The 27,122-nt window shown below is 41.0% G+C and overlaps 1 protein-coding gene across 15 annotated transcripts in view; it reads right to left on the reverse strand.

Annotated features, from left to right (window-relative positions):
* Syne1 (spectrin repeat containing nuclear envelope protein 1) overlaps window positions 1–27,122 on the reverse strand; it is a 504,890-nt gene that overhangs the window by 222,362 nt on the left and 255,406 nt on the right. For 14 of the 15 annotated variants that reach the window (XM_085842609.1, XM_085842616.1, XM_085842617.1 and 11 more), the window contains 8 exons: window positions 15,549–15,685; window positions 14,883–15,060; window positions 12,114–12,296; window positions 6,412–6,555; window positions 5,934–6,089; window positions 4,006–4,170; window positions 2,265–2,437; window positions 595–748 (listed from right to left, as the gene is read on the reverse strand). In XM_085842609.1, the coding sequence (XP_085698735.1) occupies window positions 595–748; window positions 2,265–2,437; window positions 4,006–4,170; window positions 5,934–6,089; window positions 6,412–6,555; window positions 12,114–12,296; window positions 14,883–15,060; window positions 15,549–15,685 (1,290 nt within the window). The remainder of the gene's footprint in view (window positions 1–594; window positions 749–2,264; window positions 2,438–4,005; window positions 4,171–5,933; window positions 6,090–6,411; window positions 6,556–12,113; window positions 12,297–14,882; window positions 15,061–15,548; window positions 15,686–27,122) is intronic. The other variant, XM_085842618.1, reaches the window with a different exon arrangement.

Below are 27,122 nucleotides of genomic sequence, written 5' to 3' on the forward strand. Positions count from 1 at the left end.
TGCAATGAGCATGCCCTGGAGGGAGGTGTGCTACCCAGCAAAGGGCTTCAGCATGATTGCGTTTGAATATACTTCAAAGGGAGAGTTTTAAAACTTTACATATTTTAAAATCTTTTCATGTAGTACTATATTCATATGATGTTGAACCAAAACTATACAAAAGTACTAATATAGGGCCCACAGTTTAGCTCAGTGGTTCAGCGCTTGACTGGCATGCAAGGGCCTTGGTTTTAATATCCAGCATTGATGGTGAGTGAGCGCGTAGGTAAAACAAAACAAAACAAAAAAGCCCAAGAAAAAAACAGTGGTAATGAAAAGAATATAAGAAAAAGAAAGTGCATTTACTTCTGACGTTAAGAGGAGATAAATTTTAAATGGCCTGTGTTATAAAACATCTGTGTATAGGGTTATCCTGGAAAAGAAAAATTTTGGTCCTGTGTTAAATAACTACAAATAACATCCTACTTTAGAAAGTTATTAGAAATTATGGCATGAGGTTTAATTTCCCCGTGTGTGCATTCCTGGTGCATAGGTGACCACAGTTTTGCCTGAAGTTTACGCTAGAATGCAAAACAGGTGTAATCCAGTTCGAACCTTGGCTTTTCCCAGAGCAGTTACTTTCTCCCGTAGCTCTGTGTGCTGTTTTTCCAATTCTGTCAGGTTGACTTCCACACTGTCCATCCAGCTGGAGAACTGCCGCACGTCATCCTGATAACTTGTCCACTTTGAGAGTGCTCCTTCCAGCTGACTGCAAAGGGTTGGAAACACGTCAGTTACCTAATCTGAGCATCCGTATGGCTCTGATGTCTATCATGTGCATTCAATCCCCTGTAGCCAGCAGAGTGTCCAGAGCCTGGGATAGCTAGCTAGCCTGGGTTTACCAAATCCCACTCTAAATTTCTGATGAAAGTAGCCTCAGAGAGCAGGGTCCATTTAAACCGAAGCTTCAAAGTGGGAGTGAACACGACCTCTAGAGGGCCCAGGGGACACCATCACTTGGAGAGACTGAAGGTCATCCAGATGGGATGTCCAGATCAAGTCGGAAACCACACTAATTCCTACCAGGTCAATCCATTAGCTATACAGAGTAGGGAGGACAGAAGAGAATGACTGCCAGAGGAAGGACAAACTTGGGGAAAATAAGCAAAGTGACCATTCTGCAGGGAATTTAAAAGTCATAAAATCACAATGGAGAATGGGGCAATATTTCCCAAATTGGTCTAAAGGTGAAAATGTAACATTCCCCTTGCAGATAAGTATTTCCCTGAGTCAGCACACACATTACATAGTTAATGTGGTGGATTATTGAGACTAATTTTCATATTGTGACCAGGCCTCAGCAGATACCCATCGGTGGCCTCTTACAGGTTTCCTCAGACTTCCTATTGCAGAACACTGCCCCTGGTTCTGGATAATGGATCTTTCAGGCTGAGAAGGTTCCCTGGTCCCTGCTGTATTCCCAGTTTGGGAGCAATGCTAACAAAGAGTTTCAAGGAACTGTCACCCCCTGATAGACAGCCCTCACAACCCCCTCCGTTGTCCTGGATGCTTCTTTACCGGTGTCTCTACTCTCTGTCCTCAGATGGGACAACAACTTGGAGGTAAAAGACAACAGGGAGTCAGGGGCTGGTGAGATGGTTCAGAGGTTAAGAGTACTGGCTAATCTTCCAGGTCATGAGTTCAATTTCTAGCAACCACATGGTAGCTCACAACCATCTGTAATAGGATTGGATGCCCTCTTCTGGTGTGTCTGAAGACAGTGACAGTGTACTCATATACATAAATAAATCTTTTAAAAACAAACTACATGGATCACCCTGAGAAAAAGTCCCCACGGGGCACTGTGGGGCCGGTTTGATAACATTCCTTTCCTTCAGTCCTTGATGAGTATCTCCTTGAGAATCCTCCCAAGTGAATCACTTGGACCGAATTAAAATACCCCCATTTTATGAAATATTTATTACCCTTTAGTTTCTAAGCATCAATCAGCAACAAAGCATAGGCACAATATTTCTTAACTGAGAGTTAAGGTCGCACCTTCTAGATTCTTGTGCTCTTTAGAGCTCTTATAAGGAGAGACGGGGGGGGGGGGAGGGACGACAAAGAGAGTAAGAAAGGGAGGCAGAGAGGAAAGAATGGAAATAGGAAGTAGCAAGAAGGAAGGGGTGGAGGAAAGAGGAATCTAGGACGGAAAACAGCCACCACTAGAGTATCCTGTTGCCTTTCAGTCACGGCTCACTGGCATCGGACAGAGCTTCACTCACCTCTTACATCGAATTGCTGCAGACAAGAGGGATTCCCACATATCCTTCACAGCCTGCAGCTGCTGCTGAACAGCAGCGCTGCCTTCCAGAGAGGTACTCTGCAGAATATACTCCCCCCGGGTCACAACCATTTTCATCTGAATCTCTTTTTCCTGTCTCACTGACAGCAGAGCCTGTTAAAAAACAACAGCAAAAATCAAATACAGAAGCCTTCATATTTATAGATTTAATATCCTTGGCTTGCCACATAGTTGAGAGGCCCTGAAGACTTTCAGGTATCTGCGTAGCCTTTGCATTCTAGTCCTGAGTCTTCTCTGTTTAATTCCTTCTTTCCATATTTCATTTTCCTGGTTTAACTGGGCTGGGGATATATATCCCTGGACTCTCAAAGTTCTCAGGACAGAAAGCTTGTATGTATCTAGTATAGGCTCCTCATGGAAATGGGACATGTGGATCAAGGTGTTCACGGGCATTATTCTTTGTAGCAAGAAAAGGAAATTTAAAATCCAAAGTTGCCAGAGAGGTAGTATCTGTCAAGATGCAAACCTTCTGCTCCCTTCTTATCCTATGGTTGACACCTTTTGCAGCTCAGCTGAGCCTAGAGTGGTCCTGTGCCTGCCTGGTCAGGAAGGAATAGCAAGCTTGCCCTCAGCTACCAAACTGGTTCTTCCCTCTAGCTTGCAATCCCATATTTATCTCCCTCAAACCTCCATCTATCACCATCATCTCCCTCAAATCTCCACCCAGTCATCTGTACCAGGACATTCCCTCTTTCAAAAAAAAAAAAGCATTTACTTTTTATAGAAGGAGGATGGGTTGGGGAGAAAAATGGAGGGAGGGGGATGGGGGGATGGGAGGAAGAGAGAAATGGAGGGAGGGAGGGGAACAGACAGACAGGCAGGCAGGCAGACCATGCAGAGAGAGGGCAAGTTGGAAGAGTTGGCTCTGTCCTTATACCATGTGGTCTCAAGAACTGGGCTCGGGGTTTAATGATGGAAAGAGCCTTCTTCACACACTGAACCATCTCACCAGCCCATCCACCCATCATTCCTAAAAGCTTGAGTTAGGTATTAGACTTCCTAAACCTCCAATGCTCAATCCCATCTCTCCTACACTGTTCCATTCCTGTGTGTATCTATAACCCACACACCAAAACCACCACCACCACCACCACCATCATCTGACATCAACATCTCCTACATGTTAACTTCAGTAGCAGACAACATAGCTTTGGAGAACAAAGATCATATTCATTCATATTTATATTCCCTTTTGATCCCTTGGTGTCCAAAAAGAGTACCAGTCTAGGCACTGAAGTTATGAGGGGGAGATGGATGGACAAAGATCAATTATTATCATTACAAGTACAAAATTATAAAATTGTAGAATTGATTATTTCAAGATGGGGGAAGAGTCAACTAAATGACACAGGCAGAAAAGTAAATTGAATAAATGAATTAAATGTCCCACCAAAATATCTCCCCAGAATTTACGTGTCTGTGATGGAATTTGAAGCTGGCTTCTTGATCACAAATCACCACATTTGTGTGTTATTTTATTTTTTAATAGTGTCCGTGGATGAATGTGTTGGGGTTGAAATGAATGGCTAATGCTTAGGGATGAGCGTGTTGTGTAAGGAGACACCATGCACAGAGCATCTAGACATCTCAGATAGACAGAGGACCACATAGTCATGCCAGGCTCACAAAGACTCGAGAAGAGGCAATGCGCGTATACACACCTCCAGCTTGAGCATTCTGCCATCCAGCACACTTTTATCTGACGTGGGGAGGCAGTAGGAATCCAGCATGTGAACTGCATCTGACATCCAGTCCTGCAGTTCTTTAACACCCTGGGAGAACCGGTTGTGCTCAGCAATAACTCTGTCCAGCCTGGACACTTTCTCCTGGAAACAACAGAGATGGTTTTCTAGCTGTCAGCTTCCACTGAGATTGGATAGCCTGCATCTGCTCATATTGGAAGCTAATGCTTCATTGGAGTCTGCCCAGAAAAGGAGCAAGCCTGGCCTCACTGCATGAGATGTGTGGCACACCTCTCTAAAAAGTGAAGAATCTGTAGAATAACCAGGTCAAAGGGCATGATGACTGCTGTCCACTGCCCTACACTGATGTTCTTAGGAGAATCATGGCTTACTTTTTATTCAGTAGAATTTCTTCTTAATACTTATTGACATTCAATCCACCATCATCTTAAACTGATATCACATATTCTTACAGACCTATACTGTAGACAGTTTTAAACATAGCAATCTGATATGTTGTAATAGTTGTAAATAGCACGCATGTAGTACGTATATATTTAGTTAAGACATAATTTTGCACAGGAGTGGAACAGAGTACAAGGCTTCAGGACACATGTAGAGGACAAAACTCATACATCTGCATTCTAGATGACAAGAAAACCTTTGTGGCTTCAAAGGTCATATCCAACAAAGCGGATGAAGACTTTCTATAGCGCTCAAGTTCTTAAACACACAAACATCTCTTGCTTTTTAATATCTAGTCAAATGCAAAGGAGTAAAACAGGTGTTTGGGAAGGCTTTTGTGTTTGCTTTTGTATTCTGGCTTTAATACCTTACTTTAATTTAACTTAATTTAATTATTTTGAGACATGTCTTGCTTGTGCTGCCCAGCCTGGCTTTTAACTCATGACCCAGCTCAATCTGGCCTTGAACTTGCAGCAACTCCCCTGCCCTCTTGAGTCCTGGGATTCCAGATGTGCACTAACATACCAGCTACAACTGTTCTTAATCCCATCTAACTTTAGCTATGTGCCAGATTTTCTAAAATCATATGCATATGGTTTTATAAAAGCTGTTTTTTCATCAAATAACTATCAGTACAAGTGGAGACAGTTTACATGAGGACTCTGTGAAGACCCAAATTAGCATATCAGAAGTAACTTTACAGTAAAATGAATGAGGCCATGTTATTTAAAGGTCCATATAATAGAGTCCCTAAATGCTAGCATCTGATATTTTAAAAAAAAGAAGCAAATGTTATAGTTTGTGCAAGCTTGAAAGGACTGACCCATTCACAGGGTCTGAATTACTCTAGTGGGGTTCACCCAATGAGGACCCGTGTGGACCCAATACTTTATTCTAGAGGTCCTTGAAAGATTTACTCAGGATAGTCATTGATAATTCCAAACTCTGCTTTGGAATCTTAACTGAAGCTATCAGTTAACACACCCTCATCTACTATATAATGAGTATACAGAAGCTGGTTGACATTTTAAAATTATCCTAGACTTACTCTATGGCTCCAGTACATTTTAAACTGCTTTCGGTTTCACGTTTTCCTAGTGTAATTTAATCTACAAGTCTTCAGCATAAAAACTGTGTAATTTGCTTTTGGGTTATGTCTTGAGCCCTGGGGCCATAGAACATATCATTTTATTAATGCTGGAGATTGGTAGTGTACTCTGTCTTTGAAACATTCCTGGCTGATTTCACAGAGCCACATTAAGAACTATGGTAAAAGTGATGAGTCTGCTTCAAGATGAGGGAGATGTCATGGTTACTTGCCCCACGGTTGACCTGGAGCTACTGCTCTGTGGGGGTGTCAGGATACACCCCACATGACCTATGGACAGTCCAGTTTTGCGACATCAGTATCACACTCACAGGCGACACATGCCAGGCGTTACCTTGGTTACATTGCTTAGCGCTAGATACTGAGAAGACAGCTGCGACACTCTGTGCACAAAGCTCTTGCTTGCAGCTTGTCCCTCCCATAGCTGCAGAGCTTTCTCCTTCAGCCTGTGGAGCTGAGGCTCGTAGCACTGTATCTCCTCAAGGACAGACTGGAAAGCACAAGCAGGTTATCGTTCAGAGGCTGGGGCAAGCACATGGAGGACAAAGCTTGGGCCCAGAGAACATGGAATTAAACACTGACAAGCAACTGGAGCCCCCTGAAGACTGCATTATTTTTCAAGCTACACACAGTGGAATGCTACAGGAAGAAAAAAAACTGTGCCTCAGAGGAGAGACAGAAAACATTAACTCAATTCTGTCAGAACAAGGAGAAGGAACACTGCATCTTAAGGTGCTGTTAGCTAAGACTGGGGCTCCCAGCATGCATCTGGCCAGAGTGGACAGAGGAAGGAGTCAAGTCGGTCCCATCACCTGCAGCTTCTGCTGTTCTCTCCTCTTAGCAGGCAGGTCATAGAGGCGATTGCTGCTCTCCTGCACCAGCCTCTCCGTTTTACTCAGCCAGTTCTGCACAAGTTCTGCGCTCACTTCAAAGTCTTTCATCTGGATCTTTAGATTCTGCAGAAGTTTAGATAATAATGAGCAAGCACAAATCCCGAGGGGTGGAGAGGAGGCCCACCAGTGAGTACTCTCTGCAAAACTGCAGGGATGCGAATTTAATTCACAGAACCAACTTAAACCAAAGAAACAAAGCTAGGATGGAGCACAGGTTTGTAATCCTAGAGTTGAGAAGGAGATACAGGAGAATCCCTGCAGACTAGCAGACTCTGCCACATCTAGGTTCAGAAAGAGACCCAGTTGTAAATATAAATATATATAACAAGGCTAAATGTGGTTCAAGATGACACTTTATGTCAATTTGTGACCTACACACACACACACACACACACACACACACACACACACACACATATGCACCGATAGGGACAAGGACAGAGAGACAGACACATATTCAGAGACATACTGACAGGGACAGAGACAAAGAGACAGTCAAATATACACAGAGAGACAGAGAGAGAGAGGAGGGACAGAGGGAGAGAGAGACACACACATACATGGGCAGAGACAGAGAGAAACAGTCAGACACATATATAGAAACAGACACACAGACATACAAGGACAGAGACAGAGAGATAATCAGATACACACAGAAAGACAGACAGACACACATGGACAGGGACAGAGACAGAGAGGCAGCCAGACACATATACAGAGACAGACACATACCCACAAACAGACAGGGACAGAGACAGAGAGACAGATACACACACATGAACAGAGACAGAGAGGCAGTCTGACACACACAGAGAGACAGACAGACAAACAGGGCAGTCAGACAGAGACTTGCAGATAGGAACAGAGGCAAAGACAGACAGAGACAGTCACACACAGAGAGACAGACAGAGACATATATGAACAGGGATAGAGATAAAGACAGCCGTATAAACACAAAGATAAGAGACAGATAGACACACATGCACACATACTTACACATACAGGAGAGAGAGAGAGACTGAGAGAGATCTCCAACCTTCACTTGGCATCCTTTAAGAGTGTTTAGGCCTTTACTTTTAGGCTATACAACCACTTTCTTTAATTCTCTGAATAGCTCATTTCTACTTCTGTGCTTTTGACTTTTTTAAACACAAGCTTAATCATAGTCAGGGTCGGGCTGTGCATTCCCATCTGATGCTGCTATGGCTGGCTTGTACCCTGAGACTATAAGTTCCACAATGGAAGGGCTCATGTCTCATGCTTCCTGGAATATACCCTGTTTCCTTATAGGGATGATCCAGCACTGGTAAGAACTAACTAATGATAGGATAAGTAGCACTATATACAAACACACACACACACATATGTAACTCATGTGTTTATTATGCTGGCATGAATGTTTATGTGAATGTAAACACGTATGTGAGGGTATACATGTACATGAATGTGTTCCTGTGAGGTCAACATCTTGAGAACTTTTTCCATGATTGCTTTCCACCCTCATTTTTATTATACTTTTTTTAAGGATTTATTTTATTTTTAGTTGTGCACACATGTGTGTGTGTGTCTGTGTAGGAGCATGTGTATGTAAGTGCAGCTCTTTGTGGAAGCAAGAGGAGGGAGTTAGCTCCCTTGTAACTGGAGTTACATGCAGCTGTGAGTCGCCTGATACGGGTGCTGGGAACTGAACTCAGGTCCTCTGCAGGAGCAGTATGTGCGCTTAACCACTGCGTCACTTCCCCATCACCTCTACCTTGTTTAGAGGGGAGAATTTCTCATTGAACTTGGAGCTTACCAATTTGGCTAGACTGGCAAGCCAGTGAAGCCCAAGAACCCTCCTGGTACCCTTAGCTTAGTTCCTGGCTTTTATGTAGGTGCTGTGACTTGAATTTAGGCTCTCCTGCTGGTGAAGCAAGCACACTATCAACCGAATCATCTCCCCAGCTCTTTGTTTATTATGTTTTGAATACACTTATTCTTATTAAGAAATACCGAGAACTGCATGCTTGTCTCACAAGGGCAGTATAAATATTATTACTTTCATAGATTATAGATTAAAACATGATGATAATGTGTTATACATTTCATGGTGGCAAGGAATCTATTTCTTATAAAATGCTAGATCAAATCATATGAATCTATTATTAAAATTGCAATGTGGGGGCTGGTGAGATGACTCAGCGGTTAAGAGCGCTGACTGCTCTTCCAAAGGTCCTGAGTTCAATTCCCAGCAACCACATGGTGGCTCACAACCGTCCTTAACAAAATCTGATGCCCTCTTCTGGAGTGTCTAAAGACAGCTACAGTGTACTTACATATAATAAATAAATAAATAAATAAATAAATAAATAAATAAATAAATAAATAAATATTTTTTAAAAATTGCAATGTGGACCGACAAAAGATTTAAAGAATTTAGGTAATTTTACTAAAGCATCATCAGGTCCATAAAATGTTATCTGGGAAACTAAGTATGAAGACTGCAGAGCCTATTGGACATTGGCACAAAGCTTGCTCTGCATCTGGTCCAGGGTACTGGTAGAGTCGGCACTTGATCATGTCTTCTATGTTTTCCATAGGGAGATGTATTAGCTGCAGGAAAGCATCAGAGAGTTTAAAATACATCACATAGATAAGATTATCAAGAAGGATACCCAATAAAATGTAAGGTTCATCAGAACGAGGGTTTGTTCTGTTTTCCTCTCTGCGGCATCCCCAGAGTCTAGATTAATTCTTGCCAAATACGAATTGAATAATTAAATGCATTTGTAAATGCAAGGCAGTTATGTCTTTCTGTTAGTGCTGTTTTGTGGAAATGCTACACATAGAAAACCCTGACCAAAAACTGTGGCTTTGCAACACCTCGGGGAGCACAGAAGAAAGCTAGGTGCTTCATGTAAGCATGAAGTGACTGAGTGCTAACTGTAAACATGCACTTGCCATGGGCACTGGAAGCTCCTCCTGAGCCTCTGGATTTAGACCTGCACTTTGTGTCTGTGCAGAGGCTATTGGCTTCCTATTCTGTGTTCAGGCTGAAGGTTTTGCCCAGTGATTTCTCCAGTGTCTCCAGTAACATCTAGAAGCTCTCAGACCCTGTGTTACTATAACTGTATTATGAACCAATGAGGCACAGGGCTGGGTTTGACCCATCTCCATCACTTACCAGCTGTGGGAATTTGGCCATCCTGTATCTTAGTGTGCCTTCCCCACCTTCCTTCCTCCTTCACTCTCCTGTCCTCCTTCCTTACCTACCTACCGTCCTCTCCTCACTTTCTTCTTTTTCTTTTCCTTTTCCTTTTCCTTTTTTCCTTTTCCCTTTCTTTTTCCTTCCTTCCTTCCTTCCTTCCTTCCTTCCTTCCTTCCTTCCTTCCTTCCTTCCTTCCTTAGTTATTGACAGGGTTAGATTGGCCATGTAGCTCAGACTGGCTTCAAACTCCTAATCATACTGCCTCTGTCTCTTGGTGTTCCAGTTCTGTACCATCATGCATGGCTCCTTCATTTCTTCATCCACATGACAGAGACAAATGACTTATGGTGATCTATAATGGCTTTGAGAACTACATGGAGTGGTACATGTAATTGTCCACAGTGTCAGGCACTAATTTCTCAGTTCTGCCCTCTTGTCGGACCCTTGGGCTTTTGTTATCTGCTGAGTTCTGATCATTAGCCACAGATCACTTTCTAGGTACACAAAAGCGAGTGTAGATTACTCTGACTAAATAGGTTCATTCCCAAGACTATATCTATATCTCCATTCACATCTCAGTTAACAGCGTCCTCATTCACAGTTTTCCAGATGAGACACTCAAGAATCAAACTTAACTTTGGCACCCCGCCCCCGACCCCCACATAGTTAATTGACAAGTCCTGCTGTGTTTTGTCTTAGAGATGGATCGCCTGCCCTATTACTCTTTCTGCTATGTAGACCCCCACTTTCACATGCACCACTGTGATACGTTTTTTTCTGCTTTTCTGGCTATGTGCGATTCCCCGTTCTTGTTTATACTACAGTCAAGGTTGGCATGTAACTCTCCAGCTTTAAGGCCTGCCACTCACTCACTTAGTCTTTCTCAAGGAATCTTGAAGAAAGAAACAAGCCCTGTTAACCTGAGGCATCTGTGTTTGCTTCTGTCCTCTGCATCTGTAAGAGTGCATGGTAGGCTTCATCCTAGGGAAACTGTCTTGCATTCTTTTGAGGGAAACTGGTTGAGAGTCAGAGAGAAATTACTTGACACTCAGACTTTTCACTGTGTGATCCTAGTCTCTATCTCCATTTATCTCTACTGCTCCTCTGCCTAAACTTCATGTCTGCCTCAATTTCTCAACATTTTTCACTTTTCAACATCATTCATGGTCTCCTGAACCCATGCACCCAGTTCTTTCTGGAACAACTACACACCAATCTTGGAAGAGCCAATGGATACACGGACTTCAAGGTATAGTTTAAATGTCACTTCTCTGGACACCTTCCTTGACTTCTTCATATAGAGTTAGTGGCATCTTTCTATGAGTGTGCATATTTGATCCTAGAAATTCCTGCAATACAGTCATCTCCTTCATGGGAATGACCTTCTAGAAAATGAAGTTCCAGAAACAGGATAAAGTCTTGCCCTCCTATTACCAAAATGTATACTACATTGTCTATTCCTATTAGAAAGGAAGGACAGGTGGAATTAGATTCAGTAGTTATACCTGCTATGAGGCAGTCCAGATTAACAAAACTGTCAATCACGAGCTCCCTGTTTTTGGATAATGTTTAAGTAAGATGACTTGGCTACAAGAGACACATTCACTATATAACTCTCACTTTGAAGGCCACATTGCACTAATGATATTACAGGTCACAAGTAATTTCCAGGAACTTCATGGTTACCATCATGTTTAGTGGAGAATGTTTGCCATGAACAACATCTGCTTACAAGGGTGAACTCAATGCTCTTAGTATAAGAAAGAACCAAGAAGGTGTATTTTTTTTCCTGACCCAATTCCTTATTGTGGCCTCCTTTTTAATCTTGTATTTATTATGACCATCATCAAATTAAGAATCCACCCTGCCAGGAAATGTTTTCAGAAGTACTGTGACTTTCATACATAGAAGAGGTAATACAAATAATAAATGATCTCAGAAGAAAAGAAATTCGGCCTTGTGGCAGAAATTATGATATTGATAAGTTGTCATTTTAGGACATTAAATCACATGAATGTTATCTTCCTTTGTATTCAATACCCCAAACCGGATGCTAGTGTGGGTTATATGAACTCTGAGCCAGTATTTTGCAGCCTTGCAGGAGTTTTTCTGTCTATTCTCCAGGGAGTAATTTCCCAAACCGCAGTATTTCAAATGAAACAGTAGATGTGCTGCTCAGAACTGAGGTTGGTTGTCCCGGTAGGGATGTGCATGGACGGGCCTGTAGCAATAGCCTTTGTGTAAGAAGCCATCTAGTCCTAAGGGCTAGTCACTTACAGCACCAAGCTCACCTCTCATCATCTGGTTGCCTGTTTCTATGCAAAATGAGGTGACCAAAATGCTTAAAAACTCTGTGGGACACTGAAACTGCCCATTTCCCACCACCACCACCACCACACCCCACAAGGCATGCCCCCGGGTGGCTGGGCAGTACCTCCAGGGCTGATTCCTTTTGGTGGAGATTTGCATGAAAACTTTTCCAGTCCTCTTTTGCGGTTAGGACTTTGGCCTGGGCAGCTTGTGCTTTCTCTCCTGTCAGCAGAGAGCTCAGCAGCTCTCCTTTGTACAGCATTGTGTTTAGCTTATGTTGCCCATTTTCACTTTCTGACAGAAACTCCTGTAAGAAAAAGATAAAAATTATGTACCTTAGGACACACAATGCTTTACTGTTGGATATTTCTGTAAAATGTCTCAGCGAAATAAAAAAAAAAGTATTACATAAGTGAAATGACCCAGGTTTCCGTTTAGCAATCCAGTTATGAAATATTTTATTTCCTAATATTAATTCTGAGTTGACCACCAAACATCACGAGCTATTTTATGAACTGTTATCAACTTGTTAAAAAAAAATAAACAGAAGAAGCGATGGGGGCCAAGAGATAACAAGTGTTATAAACAACCCCTGGCTAGGTTCAGTTTAAAAAAATAAATACCACCATGGTTCTGTATAATTGATGTAGCTGTATCATGTCTTTGGTTCTGAACATCCCATCTCCCAACGTGAGAATTAACACAAGCAGGTACACATCTTACACAGCCCATATGATAACAACTGGACCACCTGTTCAGCAGAACACAACTATGCCCTATCGAAAGACCACAGGAGAGCTTCCCTGGGGGTTCTAATAAAGTGGATGCGATTAAATAGTAGGGAACATTGCTATTAGTAGTTTATCAAAAAATAGTACCAAACCTACGGTTGTTCTTATAAAGAGTAAGGTCACTACATAAGGACAACATGAGCTGTGGGCACATGGCATAGCTTTCTCAACTTCTAGGTTAAGCCAGAGGTTAATTTCCCTTTTTATAAGTAAGTATATTTGAGGTGTTAGAGTTCATGCCAATTAATACTTTCAGACATTAGAGAAGAAGTGAAAACGCAGCTAAAGGTGCTTTGCTTTGCCTGTGGAGTAACATAAACAGAGACTCTGTGCTTCGGACTTTAATGAAAGCACATTGATGAAGTTTGAGAGGGAGGATTATCCCCCACAGACTTATGTGTTGAAATCTATGTCTATGGTTTGGCAATGCTTAAAAGGTGGAACCTGATGGGATATCCTGGTGCAGTTAGAGCCAGGCCCATGAGAGACTTAAAAAAAAATGTTTACTTATTTATTGTGTCTGTCTGGGCATGCTTGCTGAGACAAGTGTATGGAGGTTAAAGACAACATTCAGGAATTGGTTCTCTTCTTCCTCCATGTGCGGGGCTAAGGCTCAAGCTCAGGTCTTCAGGCTTGGCAGAAAGTTACTTTACTGGCCGAGCCACCTGGAGAGGATTCTAAGCAAACAAACTGACCACTTCCTAGTATCCTTTGCTTCCTGTCTGATATAGCCTGTGGTAGTTTGAATGAAACTGGCCCCTTGGCTCATAAGGACTAGCACTATTGGGATGTGTGGCCTTGTTGGAGGAAGTGTGTCATTGGAGGTTGGGGGGGGGGGGGTCTAGGAATTGGAAGCTCAAGCCCAGCCTAGTGGCTCACTGTCTGTTCCTGCTGTGTGTGGATTAAGGTGTAGAACTCTCAGCTCCTCCTTCAGCACCTCGTCTCTCTGGATACTGCCATGCTTCTCACCATGATGGTAATGGACTGACCTTCTGAACCGGTAAGCCAGCCCCAATGAAATGTTTTCCTTAGTCATGGCATCTCTCCATAGCAATATAAACCCTAACTGAGGCATGGCTCTTTTCTCCTGCTAAAGGCTTCATGTGCCATGATGTACCCATTAGAGGTTAGTCCCATTAGGAAAGGACTGACCCCACAGGCTTTTCCTTCAGCCTTTAGGATGGAGAGGTAAATCCACTTGTTTGCTCTTTAAAGTAGGCTATGCAGTCATGCAAAGTAGAGCAATACAGGATTTCATCAAGACATCTCTTTTGATGGATGGCTACTTCACACAAGCAACTAGGTTAAGAGTCAGAGAAAAGGCTGTTGTCCAAAACAGGACTGGGTTTCATAGTCACAAATAAACTGGTGGTTGGATGTTCACAGTTCAACTCCCTGGCCGGGAGAAAAGTTGGAGGAATTTGAATGTAGCACATTCCCAAGCAAAATCTGTCTTCTTACATCATGAACTGGGAGTCAAAGCTGTGAGCTAGGTAAGTATGGACACCATGATTTCAGATCCTGTGTTCTGTAGAAAAAGCTCTCACATGATTCCCTCCTTATTCATGGTCGGCTACATCTATATCCATATGCTTTCTAGCAAGGAATTCAAATTCCAAATATTTACGAAAAACGAAGTCACTACAGTGTCTTCTAAAAGTGTTGATGTCTGGGTGGCAGCTGAAATGGCACCATGGAGTTGTTGTTAGGGTGAGGGAAATACTAAAATAAAACCAACCAATCAACCAAACATCACAAGTGGATTATCAACTCTCCCCACCTCAGACACAAGCCTTCTGACCTGACTGAGACACCTTTATTCTACTAACATGCTAAGAACAATAATTGTGTATACCTATCATGGTTGGAACAAAAATTACATGAAAACAACCCACCCAGAGTCCAGTGTTATTACTCATTAAGAACTCTTATTGTTGTGTATATGAGCGAGCTAGTATTTATTCCACTACTTCAGGGGTAGGTTTATTTGAAATATAATTTCTTAAACTAAACTTTAATCTTCAATGCACTTGGGCAAAGACCCAGAGTCTCATATTGGCCTGACTCAGCATTGCCTTTAGCACTGACAGCAGAGCTCTTACCTGGATCTTCTGAAGACTGGAAGAAACTTCACTAAGATTCTGAGGTAGATCAAAACACTTGGCCGTGGTGACTTTTGCGTTAACCAACCACTGCTGGAAGCCCCTGGAGGCCTTCTGAAATCTTTCCTGCAAAATCTGTTCTTTATTCTGGCAGCCCTTGGAAGCTTGCAGACAGAGACTGAAAGGGTGATTTGCAAATTTGAGGATAGAAGAAAAGGGACAACGTTGATTAAAGTAACACGTAGCAAAATCCACAGTTCTTCGAAATGTGCATTTACCTAACTGGTGCTACATTTTACTCTTAGTTAATTGATAGAGTCAATAAAGTCAGACTATAAAAATGTTCTAGCTTTTTAATTTTTTTTATACCAGGTCTTACTATGTCACCTAGGCTGTTCTCTGTCTCATGAGCTTAGCCCTCCACATAAGCCTCCTGAGAAGCTAGAGTCACAGACAACCACTTCATGCTCGGCTTAGCTCCAACTTTGTATGGATATATTTTGAAATATATATTTATTCACAGCTTTATTTCCTGCAATTATAGCTGGAATTCTAGCTACAACTGAAACCGGAGAAGGGGGATCTTGGCTACACACAGAGACTCTGTCTCAATGGAAATCCAAATGAAAAGAAGTTATTTTGAATAGCAGGACGGTTCATGCTCACCAGTTATATTCTTTAATCAAGCCTGAGACTTTCCCACTGTATGGAGTCAGGTCCCTGGAAAACCGGCATAGCTCATTCAACTGAGACTTGAGATCCTCTGTCATAGGCTCTGCCTTTTGTAGAGCATCCAGAATCTCCTAATAGAGAAAACCAAGACAGACACTAAACTCAGTGACTTCCATAACTCTGCATGCATACATTATAAGTTATTAGTGAAGGGCAAATCAACACAGTGAATTCAATACTGGGATGAGGTCTATTTTCAGATTTTTTTTATAGCCCATGATGCACTTGTGCAATCTGTATCTACTTCAGGCCATGGTTAGACACTCCTGCATCAAGAATAAAGCAGTAAAATGATGAAGTCATCAACAACTTAAAATAAGAGCAAAGAGAAAATGCCCTACATTGTTTAGAACATGGACCAACGAGGCTGTTTGGAAATTGCCTATCATTTAAGATATTGAATGATCATTTAAAACAGTCATTCTCAACCTTCTAATGCTGTGACCCTTTAATATAGTTCCTCATGTTGTGGTAACTTCCAATCATAAAATTATTTTTGCTGCTACTTAATAAATGTAATAGTTTTGCTATTGTTATTAATCATGATGTAAGTATCTGTAGTTTTGGATGGTCCTTGTATTTAGGTGACCCCTATGAAAGGTCCTTAGACCTGCCAAAGGGCTGTGACCCAGAGGTTGAGAACCAGTGATTAAAAAGAAAAGCAACATATATTTGTACTTACAATATATGTCCTAGTTGATTTTTATGCACTATATCCAGTGAACACTGATATTAACAACTTCTTATAATCCACAGTCTGACTTACCTACTAGCTCATACATCTCATAGTTTCATTCATATCATCACCAAATCTTTGCTAATATCTGGTAGGACATTTGAGAACACCATGCTGCCCCATGAATATAGGTATCACTCTCCTTTGCAAAGAGCTCATAATTTTTGATAGGCAATATTAATAGACAATATATAGATAACCACAGTTCTAGACATACTTAATCCAAAATGGCACCCTAGGATGAAGGAGTACAATTATGGAATCAAAGCCATGGTCCACTGGACTCCACAGTGTGCTTTGCAAAGAAAGTATTCCTCCTATCTGATTAATATCAAGGGACAAATGAGATCCTGAGTGCCCAAGTCCTTAGCACAATGTCTGATACCCTGTTCAATGTCTACTTTGTAAAATTTCAAAGGAGATAACAACCAAATATGTAATGAAACTCTCTCAATAGTGTCACCAAAACAAAAAGATGTTTTTAAAACTGTGTGTGCACATGTGTGTGCCCACATATACACGCATGCATGAACATAACATATACTCCTGAGCATACACACACATTATGCTCATGCACGCGTGCGCGCGCACACACACACACACACACACACACACACAGTTTTAACTGTGGAAAAAGACAAATAGATTAATAACCACTCAAGTAGCTATTGTTGCTACTGTTGCTATTCTCAGTGATATTTATCGAGAGATGGCCCACAGCCCTTATCAACATACCAGGTCTGTGTTGTGTTGTCATCCTATAAATGACATCACTCTCCTCTGGTTGCTGTCAGTCAGAAGATTTGCCATCATACTATGGCCTATAACTTTTTCCTCTGAATGAAACCTTTCTTCCTTCAGGGAAGGGAAGCCTCAGAAGACACTTAGGAAGGTTGTGAAATTTGCTAGGCTTGGGAAGTTTTGAAAATGACAAGAACCACAAGACTCCCCCATACCACTCCACCCACACACAAACTTAGACAGGCAGTAGGTGATAGATGGAGGAACCAGATGTTTTCCAATACAGCCGCTGGCAAGTTGAGCAGAAAGCTCTATAGATACAGCTTTCATGAGCTGTCTCTAATGCTAAAGTGAGGTTTTCAGTGATACTGCTGCTTCCGAGGTGGTCAGGCGTTGTGAGAACCCCCACAGTATTCACTGTTCCCCCAGCTACATTGGATGGAATTCTTTCTTTAGTGTGTCATCTGTGACATATTTAAGGTAAATAGATGTCTGCTCCTATCTCCACAGGAAAAGTTGTCACACACACATTCATTCCTTGTTGGCTCCATGCAACTTTAACCAGTTGCCTCCTTGCCCCCTCACATTCTTTCTTCTGGTCTCACTTATGTCAGATATTTTCCTAGAGTGGAAGAGTCATAGTATAGTGGCTCTCAAATAACTTCTAGTCTCTATTCTCCTTGTCTACCTTTCTCCTTCCTTAGTGTTTTCCTCTACCTCACCTAGCTGGTCAAGTTGTAATCATGACCTAGGATTCAGCTCCACCACTGATTCCTCAAGTGATTCTCTGTGGTGGTCTCTCTGGCTCCCCAAGAATGCTTATCTGATGATGCTGTGGTGGCTAGTTTTATATCAATATAGCACAAGCTAGAGTCAATTGCAAAGAAGGATCCTCTGTTAAAACAATACCCCCAAAAGACTGGCTTGTAGGCAAGCCTGTGGTACACTTCTTTGATTGATTTTTGATAGAGGTTAGCCTAGATAACTGGGGGAGATAACACTTTTGGAATGGTGGTTATGGGTGCTATAAGAAAGCAGGACAAGTAACATATAAAGGCAGACCTATCATAATTACTCCCAGCTTCTCAACCTGGACTCTAAATGCTTGAAGGGTCTAGACAAATGTCTTACAGACTCTAAGAAACCACAGATACCAACCTAGACATGATACCCAGCAAAACTTTCAATCACTATAGATGGGAAAAAACCAAGATGTTCCAAGACAAAAACAAATTTAAACAACATCTATCCACCAATCCAGCCCTACAGAAAATACTTGAAGGAAAACTCAAACCTAGGAGGTTAACTGCACACAAGAAAATACAGAAAATAAATAATTCCATACCAGCAAAAACAGAACAATGGAAACACACACAAATATACAAACACACACACACACTAACACCACCAACATCAAAATAAACAGAAATTAACAATCATTGACCATTAATATCTCTCAATATAAATAGTCTCAATTCCCCAACAAAAAGACACAGGCTAACAGAATGGATGCAAAACAGGATCCATCATTTTGCTGTATATAAGAAACATACCTCAGCAACAAAGATAGACACTACCCTCAGAGAAAAGGGCTGGAAAAAAGTTTTCCAAGCAAATGGACCAAGACACAAGGTGGAATAGCCATTCTAATAGCTAATAAAATAAACTTTAATAAAAAGAGATGGGGAATGACACTTCATATTCATCAAAGGAAAAATCCACCAAGATGGCATCTCAATTCTGAACATGTATGCACCAAATGAAATGCAAGGGCATCCACATTCATAAAAGATACATTACAAAAGCTTAAGTGGCACATTGAACCCCATGTATTAATATTGGGAGACTTCAATACCCCATTCTCACCAATGGACAGGACATTTAGACAGAAACTAAACAGAAAAAAATAATGAAACTAACAGAGGTTAGTATCAAATGGACCTAACAGGTATCTACAGGACTTTTCACCCAAACACAAAGGAATATACATTCTCAGCATCTCATAGAACTTTCTCTAAAATTGACCATATAGTTGGTCACAAAAAAACCTCAACAGATACAAGAGAATTGAATTTTAACTACTTGTATCTTGTCAGACCACCATGAATTAGAGCTAGACTTCAACAACAACAGAAACAACAGAAAGCTTACAAATTCCAGGGAACTAAAGAACATTCTAATCAATGATCACTGGGTCAGGGAAGAAATAAAGAAAGAAATTATAGACTTTCTAGAATTCAATGAAAATGAGGGCACAACATACCCAAACTTATGGGACACTATGAAACCAGTGCAAAGAGGAAAGTTCATAGCACTAAGTGCCCTCATAAAGAAATTAGAGTTCTTATACTAGCAATTTAAACAAAGAAAACAATACAAAGAATCAAGAAAACCAAGAGCTGACTCTTTGAGAAAATCAAGATAGGCAAGCCTTAGCCACACTAAATATAGGCAGAGGCACAGGATCCAAATTATCAAAGTCAGAAATGAAAAGGGAGACAGAACAACAGACACTGAAGAAAGTCAAAGAATCATTAGGCCTAGCCACTCTGGAAATCAGTTTAGTGGTTACTCAAAAAATTGGACATAGTACTACCTGAGTACCCACTAATACCACTCCTGGGCATATACCCAGAAGAAGCTCCAACATGTAATAAGGACACATGCTCCACTATGTTCACAGCAGCCTCATTTATAGTAGCCAGAAGCTGGAAAGAACCCAGATGCCCCTCAACAGAAGAATGGATATAGAAAATGTGGTACATTTACACAATGCAGTACTACTCAGCTATTAAAAACAATGAATTTATGAAATTCTTGGGCAAATAGATGGATCTGGAGGATATCATCCTGAGTGAGGTAACCCAATCACAAAAGAACATATATGGTATGCACTCACTAATAAATGGATATTAGCCCAGAAGATCGGAATACCCAAGATACAGTTCACAAACCACATAAAACTCAAGAAGAAGGAAGACCAAAGTGTGGATACTTTGATCCTTCTTAGAAGGAGGAACAAACTATCCATGGAATGAGACACAGAGTCAAAGTGTGGAGCAGAGACTGAAGGAAAGGCCATCCAGAGACTGCCCCACCTAGGGATCCATCCCATATACAATCACAAACACTTTTGTGGATGCCAACAAGTGCTTGCTGACAGAAGCCTGTTGTCTCCTGAGAGACTCCATCAGTGCCTGACAAATACAGAGGTGGATGCTCACAGCTTACCATTGGACTGAGCACAGGGTCCCCAATGAGGGAGCTAGAGAAAGGACCCAAGGAGCTGAAGGGGTTAGCAGCCCCATAGGAGGAACAACAATATAAACTAACCAGAACCCCCAGAGACCCCAGGGACTAAATCACCAACCAAAGAGTACACATGGTGGGACTCATGGCTCCAGCTGCATATGTGGCAGAGGATGTCCTATTTGGTCATAAATGGGAGGAGAGGCCCTTGGTCCTGTGAAGGCTCTAAGCCCCAGTGTAGGAAAATGCCAGAGCCAGGAAGCAGGAGTGGGAAGGTTGGTGAGCAGGGGGAGGAGGGGAAAGGGGGTTTTCAGAGGGGAAACCAGGAAAGAGCATAACATTTGATATGTAAATAAAGAAAATATCTAATAACAAAATGTCAAAAAAGAATCATTAGGCCTTACTTCAATAGCCTGTACTTCACAAAATTGAAAAATCTAAAGCCCGGGGCCAGATGGTTTTAGTGCAAAATTCTACCAGATTTTCAAAGAACAAATTCCCATACTACTCAAACTATTGCACAAAATAGAAACAGAAGGAACACGGCCAAACTCATTCTATGAAGTCAGTTACCTTGATACCTAAAGTACACAAAGACTCAACAGAGAAAGAGAATCTTAGAACAGTTTTCCTTATGAACAGTAATGCAAGAGTACTCAATAAAACACTCACAAACCGAATCCATGAACATACTAAAAAACGTTACCCAACATGATCAAATAGGCTTGATCCCAGGGATAGAGGGATGATTCAATATATGAAAATCCATCAACATAATCCACCATATAAGCAAACTGAAAGCCAAAAAAAACACATGATCTTCCCATTGCATGCTGAAAAAGCCACTGACAAAATCCAATGTTCTCTCGTGTTAAAAGTCTTGGAGACATCAGGGATACAAAGTCCATACCTATACATAATAAAAGCAATATTTAGCAAACTAATAGCCACATAAAATCAAATGGAGACAAACTTAAAGCAATTCCACTAAAATCAGGGACAGGACAAGGCTGCCCACTCTATCCATATGTATTCAACATAGTACATGAAGTAATAGAGCAATAAAATAACTTAAGAATGACAAGGGGATGCAAACTGGAAAGGAAGAAGTCAAAGTATGGGTATTTGAAGATGATAGTATATATAAGTGACCCCAAAAATTCTACTAGAGAACTCTTATAGCTGATAAATACCTTCAGCAAAGTGGCTGGATACAAAAATCAACTAAAAAAAAATCAGTATCTGTCAGGAGCCATCTACGAAAGGCTAAAGACTAGCAGGTGATTTTCTAGATATGGTTTCACTGTGGACTGTAATGAGTGAACCCTTGCAGGCAAGGGTCAAGGAATGACATTTTCAGGTTTTGATTCCTGCTATTGATATGATTTTTTGGTCAATATTAAATTAATGTATAATCCCTAGTTATTATTCCACCCTATTGGGCAGGTTTTCTGCAGATCAGTGAAGATGTACTGTCTTTTAGTGATGCTATACAGACAAATAGATGATTTTTAAATTCCTAATGACGATTCTATAAGAGTCTGTATAATTATACAAGTAATTATTAAGGCCTTTATAATAGGATTATATATATATATATATATATATTACTATTAAAGCCTTCTCTAATATGAACACTTCAATTAGAACCCTGCCAGTCTTCATGAGTCATGAGTTAATTGCCTCTAAGATACAAAGTATGTATTTACAACTTAGAATATTTTCCTTAGGGATATAAAACAATTAACCAAAGGTCATAAAAGAGAACGAATAAATTATTGTAGGTGCAAGGACAGAAGATACTGTCTGGAGTTATGTATACAAAAGTTCATCATTAACTTAGACATGAGAATTACAGATTTTAACTTTCAATGATCCTGTGGAGCTAGTGACAGAGAATGGATGTCTAGTTACATAACAACCCATAATAGGAACACCTGTAAACATCTCTGCTATAAACTTCTTATTCCGTTTATGGTCTGATTTTATGTTTAAACCTGTGGTGAACTTTTGAAATAGATAACCATGTGGTCATGCATTCTCGGAAAATGTGTAAAGAAGTGCAGCAAAAAGAAGAGCAGCAGCAGGTGAGAGTTTTAGAAATTAAGAGAATAGAGGAGTTTAAACATTAAGAGGGCAGATGTCAGAACATGTAGTCTGATATGGTCTTTTCCTCCTTTTTACTTTCTCTTAGAAATAAATTGGAATCTTTGTTTTTAAATGTCCTTTTTCTTCCTGGGGAGTAACTTTTATCTAGCTGACAGGTTAACCTCTCAGCCTGAGGACCCAGCACAGGGAAGGACCTGTGGAGGAAAGAGCAAAGGGCCACTTTACTTACCCATCCTCCCGCTCTTAAGCTGCAGGTGTTAATACGCTCAGAGGCCTGCAGCTTCTGACTTCAGAGTAAATTGGAAATTCAGGCAGATAAAATAACTTTCAGCATCAAAGTAATTTAGGTAAACAGTTATAGATAGCAACTTTAATCTCCCACAAGACCAAGTCCTGCCCCCATCAAAGACACTCTTTCCCCTCAGCTACGAGAGAACCAGAGCTCTGGAGCTGGTTGCCACTGAGAGGACCTCCTTTATACAAATGACAAACAGGCTAAGAAAGAAATTAGGGACACACGTGCTTTACAAAAGCCACAAGTAACATAAAATATCATGCTGAAACTCTAACCAAGCAAGTGAAGGACCTGTATGACAAGAATTTGAAGTCTCTGAGAAAGAAAGTGAGGAAGATAACAGAAAATGGAAAGTTCTCTCTTGCTCATTGATCAGTAGGATTAACATAGTAAAAAATGGTCATCTTACCAAAAGCAGTTTGTAGATTTATGTAATTCCCATAAAAATTCTTTACAGACCTTCAAAGAGCAATTTTCAACTTTATATGTGAAAACAAAACCCCAAGATACCTAAAATAATCCTGTGCAGTAAAAGAACTTCTGGAGGTATCACCATTTCTGACTTCAAGTTGTATTACAGAGCAATAGTGATAAAACCAACCTCATGGTATTGGCATAAAAACAGACAGGTTGATCAATGGAATAGAATTGAAGACCCATAAATAAACCCACACACCTATTGACACTTGATATTTAACAAAGAAGCCAAATACATACAGTGGAAAAGGGAGACAATCTTCAACAAATGATTGGTGCTGTTCTAGCTGTATGACTGCATGTAGAAGAATAAAAATACATCCATATCTATCACTCTGCACAAAATTCAAGTCTAAGTGGATCAAAGACCTGAACATAACATTGGACAGACTAAACGTAATAGACGAGAAAGTGGGGGACTGCCTTGAACCCATTGGCAGAGGAAACAAATTCCTGATTTACCAATAGCTGAGGCACTAAGATCAACAATTAATAAATGGGACCTCATGAAACTGAAAAGCTTCTTTCTGTAAGGCAAAGGACACTGCCAGTAAGACAAAACTGTAGCCTACAGAATGAGAAAAGGAAAGATCTTCACCAACCTTACATCTGACATAGGACTGCTATCATTCATGTGTGTGTGTGTATTATACTCAAGAAATTAGACACAGATAATCCAATTTTAAAAGTGGAGCACAAAGCTAAAAAGAAAATTCTCGACAGAAGAATCTCTAATGGCTGAGAAGCACTTAAAGAAATGTTCAAAGTCCTTAGTCATCAGGGAAATGCATACCAAAATGATCATGAGATTACATCTTATACCCATCAGAATGGCTAAGGTTAAAAATGGCTCACGGGACAGAACATGCAAGTACCTGGGACAGGGAGAACACTCCTCCATTGCTGGTGAGAGTACAAACTGGTATAACCACTGTGGAAATCAATTTGCCTGTTTCTCAGAAAATTGGGAATAATTCTACCCCAATACCAAACTATAGCATATACCCAAAAGATGCTCTATTGTATATACCACAAAGATTCTTAAGTATGTTCATAGCTGCTTTATTATAATAGTGTGAAACTGGAAACAACCAGATGCCACTGAAGTGAAGAATGGATACAGAAAATGTGGTTCATTTACACAATGGAATACTATTCAGCTATTAAAAACAAAAACATGAAATTTGCAGGCCAATGGATGAAACTAGAAACTAACATTTTGAGTGAGATAACTCAAATCTAGAAAGATACATGTGGTTTGTATCCACCTATACTTGGACATTAGCCAAAAAGTACAGGATAGCCACAGTACAATGAACAGACCCAAAGAAACTAAGTAATAAGGAGAGCAGGCCTGTGGGAGGATGTGTGCATTTCACTTAAAAGGGAAAACAAAATAGTCATTGAAGGTGGATGGATGGAGGGAACTGGGTGGGAGAAGGGGTGAGGAGGGGAGCAGGTATGGGGGTCAGATGTAAGGAGAGGGGGTGTTGGAGAGGGAAAGGCAAACAATGGGAGTCATCTCTGGGAGTAGCTAGAGACCTGGGATGGGGGAGGTTCCAGGGAGTCTATGAGAGGTGACCTTAGCTGAGACTCCTATCAGCAGGAATATGGAGACTGAATTGATCACCTCCTGTAGGTTCGAAAGCATGCATGGGCTTTTTTTTTTTCTCCCCTTTCCTTCCCTTTCCATTCAGTTCCTTCTAGTTTCTCCCTTTCCTTTCCTGTGGTTCTAGGGATGGAATCCAGGTCCCCACAATAAGCCACTCAAGTATTCTATCATCAACCTGTGTCCCAAAGTCCTCTGAAAGACTTTTACTTAGAAACTTCACAAAAAAGTAACTATGTAGTTTCTCTAAAGACTAACCCAGAAGTAAGTGTTTGCGGACAGGAACCTGATACAGCTGTCCCCTAAGAGGCTCTGCCAGAGCCTGACAAATACAGATGTGGATGCTCACAGCCAACCATTGGACTGAGTGTGGGGACCCCAATGGAGGAGTTAGGGGAAGAACTGAAGGAGATAAAGGAGTTTGCAACCCCATAGGAAGAACAACAATACCAACCGCTAGATACTCCAGAGCTCCCAAGGACTAAATGACCTACCAAAGAGTACATACACATGGAAGGGCTCATGGCTCCTGCCACATATGTAGCAGAGGAGGCCTTATCTGGCATCAGTGGGAGGAGAAGCCCTTGGTCCTGTGAAGGTTCAATGCCCCAACATGGGGAATGCTAGGGCAGTGAGGTGGGAGTGGGTGGGTGGGGAGGGGAGCACCCTCATAGAAGCAGGGTAGAGGGGGGGGGGTTGGGATAGGGGGGTTGTGTGGAGAGGAAACCAGGAAGGGAGATCACATTTGAAATGTAAATAAATAAAATAGCCAATAAAAAAGAATAAAAATAAATACATTTTAAAAAAGAAAAACACATGTAATAAAACTGAAACAATTAAAAAAATAAAATGTTTTAATCATATTGAACATTTTTTAAAGGGAATTATCAAGAACAGTAAAGAAATGCCATTATCTACCAAAAGTTTTTAAATTAAAGGAGGCCAATTGTAAGTTAAGGGGCATTAAAACTGAAAAGATTTCTAGCGAAAGTTTTTATTTACAAACAAGTACACAGGACCCTAGAGATGGCTCAGTGGTTAAGAGCGGCTGCTACTTTCCTACAGGGTCCAAGTTGTGCTTCCAACACCCACACTGAGTGGCTGATAACTCCAGCTGCAAGCGATGTGACACCCCCTTCTGTTTCCCATAGGCACCTGTACACTATTTGTACACATATATGCACACACACATGCACATAAATAAAAAATAAATCTTTAAAAACATATTCATAACGTTATTAAAATCCAGTATTTTAGTAGAGCTTTTAATCCCACAAATACTGCATTGGCTCTCGTAACTTTTGCTTCCAACAGGCTCCAAAGGAACTCTTTTCTTTGTCCAGTTTAAAAAAAAATAGCAGCGTTTCTAAGCTAGCAAGACAATGGCTTTAAAATGAATTTTGTAAATACAATCAACAGATGTCTACAGTGTACTATCCACCTTAATGGATCATCCACCTTAAGGGAATTTCCCGATGACATAAGACCAAGGCTTACAATGGCCTATAGTGTTTACTGTGATTGACAGCCACTGTGGGACCTTCCTAACAGCAGATTGTTGTTGCCATAGACAACTGCTACAGCTCATCTACTTTAAAAACATTTTGTTACCCACTTATGGAACTTGAAGTGTTGTCTTAAATTCTGGATAAATTTTTATCATTAGATGACCATTGACTATTGAATATTGACAATATTAAATGACAATGACTGTTAAGAGACAATGTTTTATTTTCCTTAGAAACTATAGCCCTAGGGTCAAACAGGGATGGGGCAACAGGAATTACCCATCATCCTGGACTCAGCACAACTGAAAACCCTGTTTCTGCCTGCATCAGCACGTGTATCCTTAAGTCTTAGTTGATTATCCAATCATAGTCCCAACACAGGAGAAGGTCACTGAAAACAGTGATTAATGCTAGCTGCAACCAGATCTTTAACATGTCTTTCATTCACATTAAAAGGTCACAAAGAAATGAAAACTTAAAAAGAGCCAAAATACTGTGACTTCGCTATTATATACAGAGAACTGGTCCCTGTGGAAGAGTTTCCAGTCTGCCCCCGACACCCCACCTCGTCCCTGCACTGCAGAACCAAGGGATTCTGATCTGACTTGACTCTGGCAGGAAAAACCTAAAGGCTGAGGAAGGCATGAAGAGAACACTCAAAACAGCTGAGACACATTATCACCAAAAGGCACCCAGGTGGTTACAAACTCTTATTTCCTAGCATAACATGCCACACACACACACATACACACACACACACACACACCCCACATACACACCACAT

Source organism: Mus caroli, unplaced genomic scaffold (assembly GCF_978045245.1).
Source record: "Mus caroli unplaced genomic scaffold, Mus_caroli_1 scaffold_9, whole genome shotgun sequence".
NCBI lineage: Eukaryota > Metazoa > Chordata > Mammalia > Rodentia > Muridae > Mus > Mus caroli.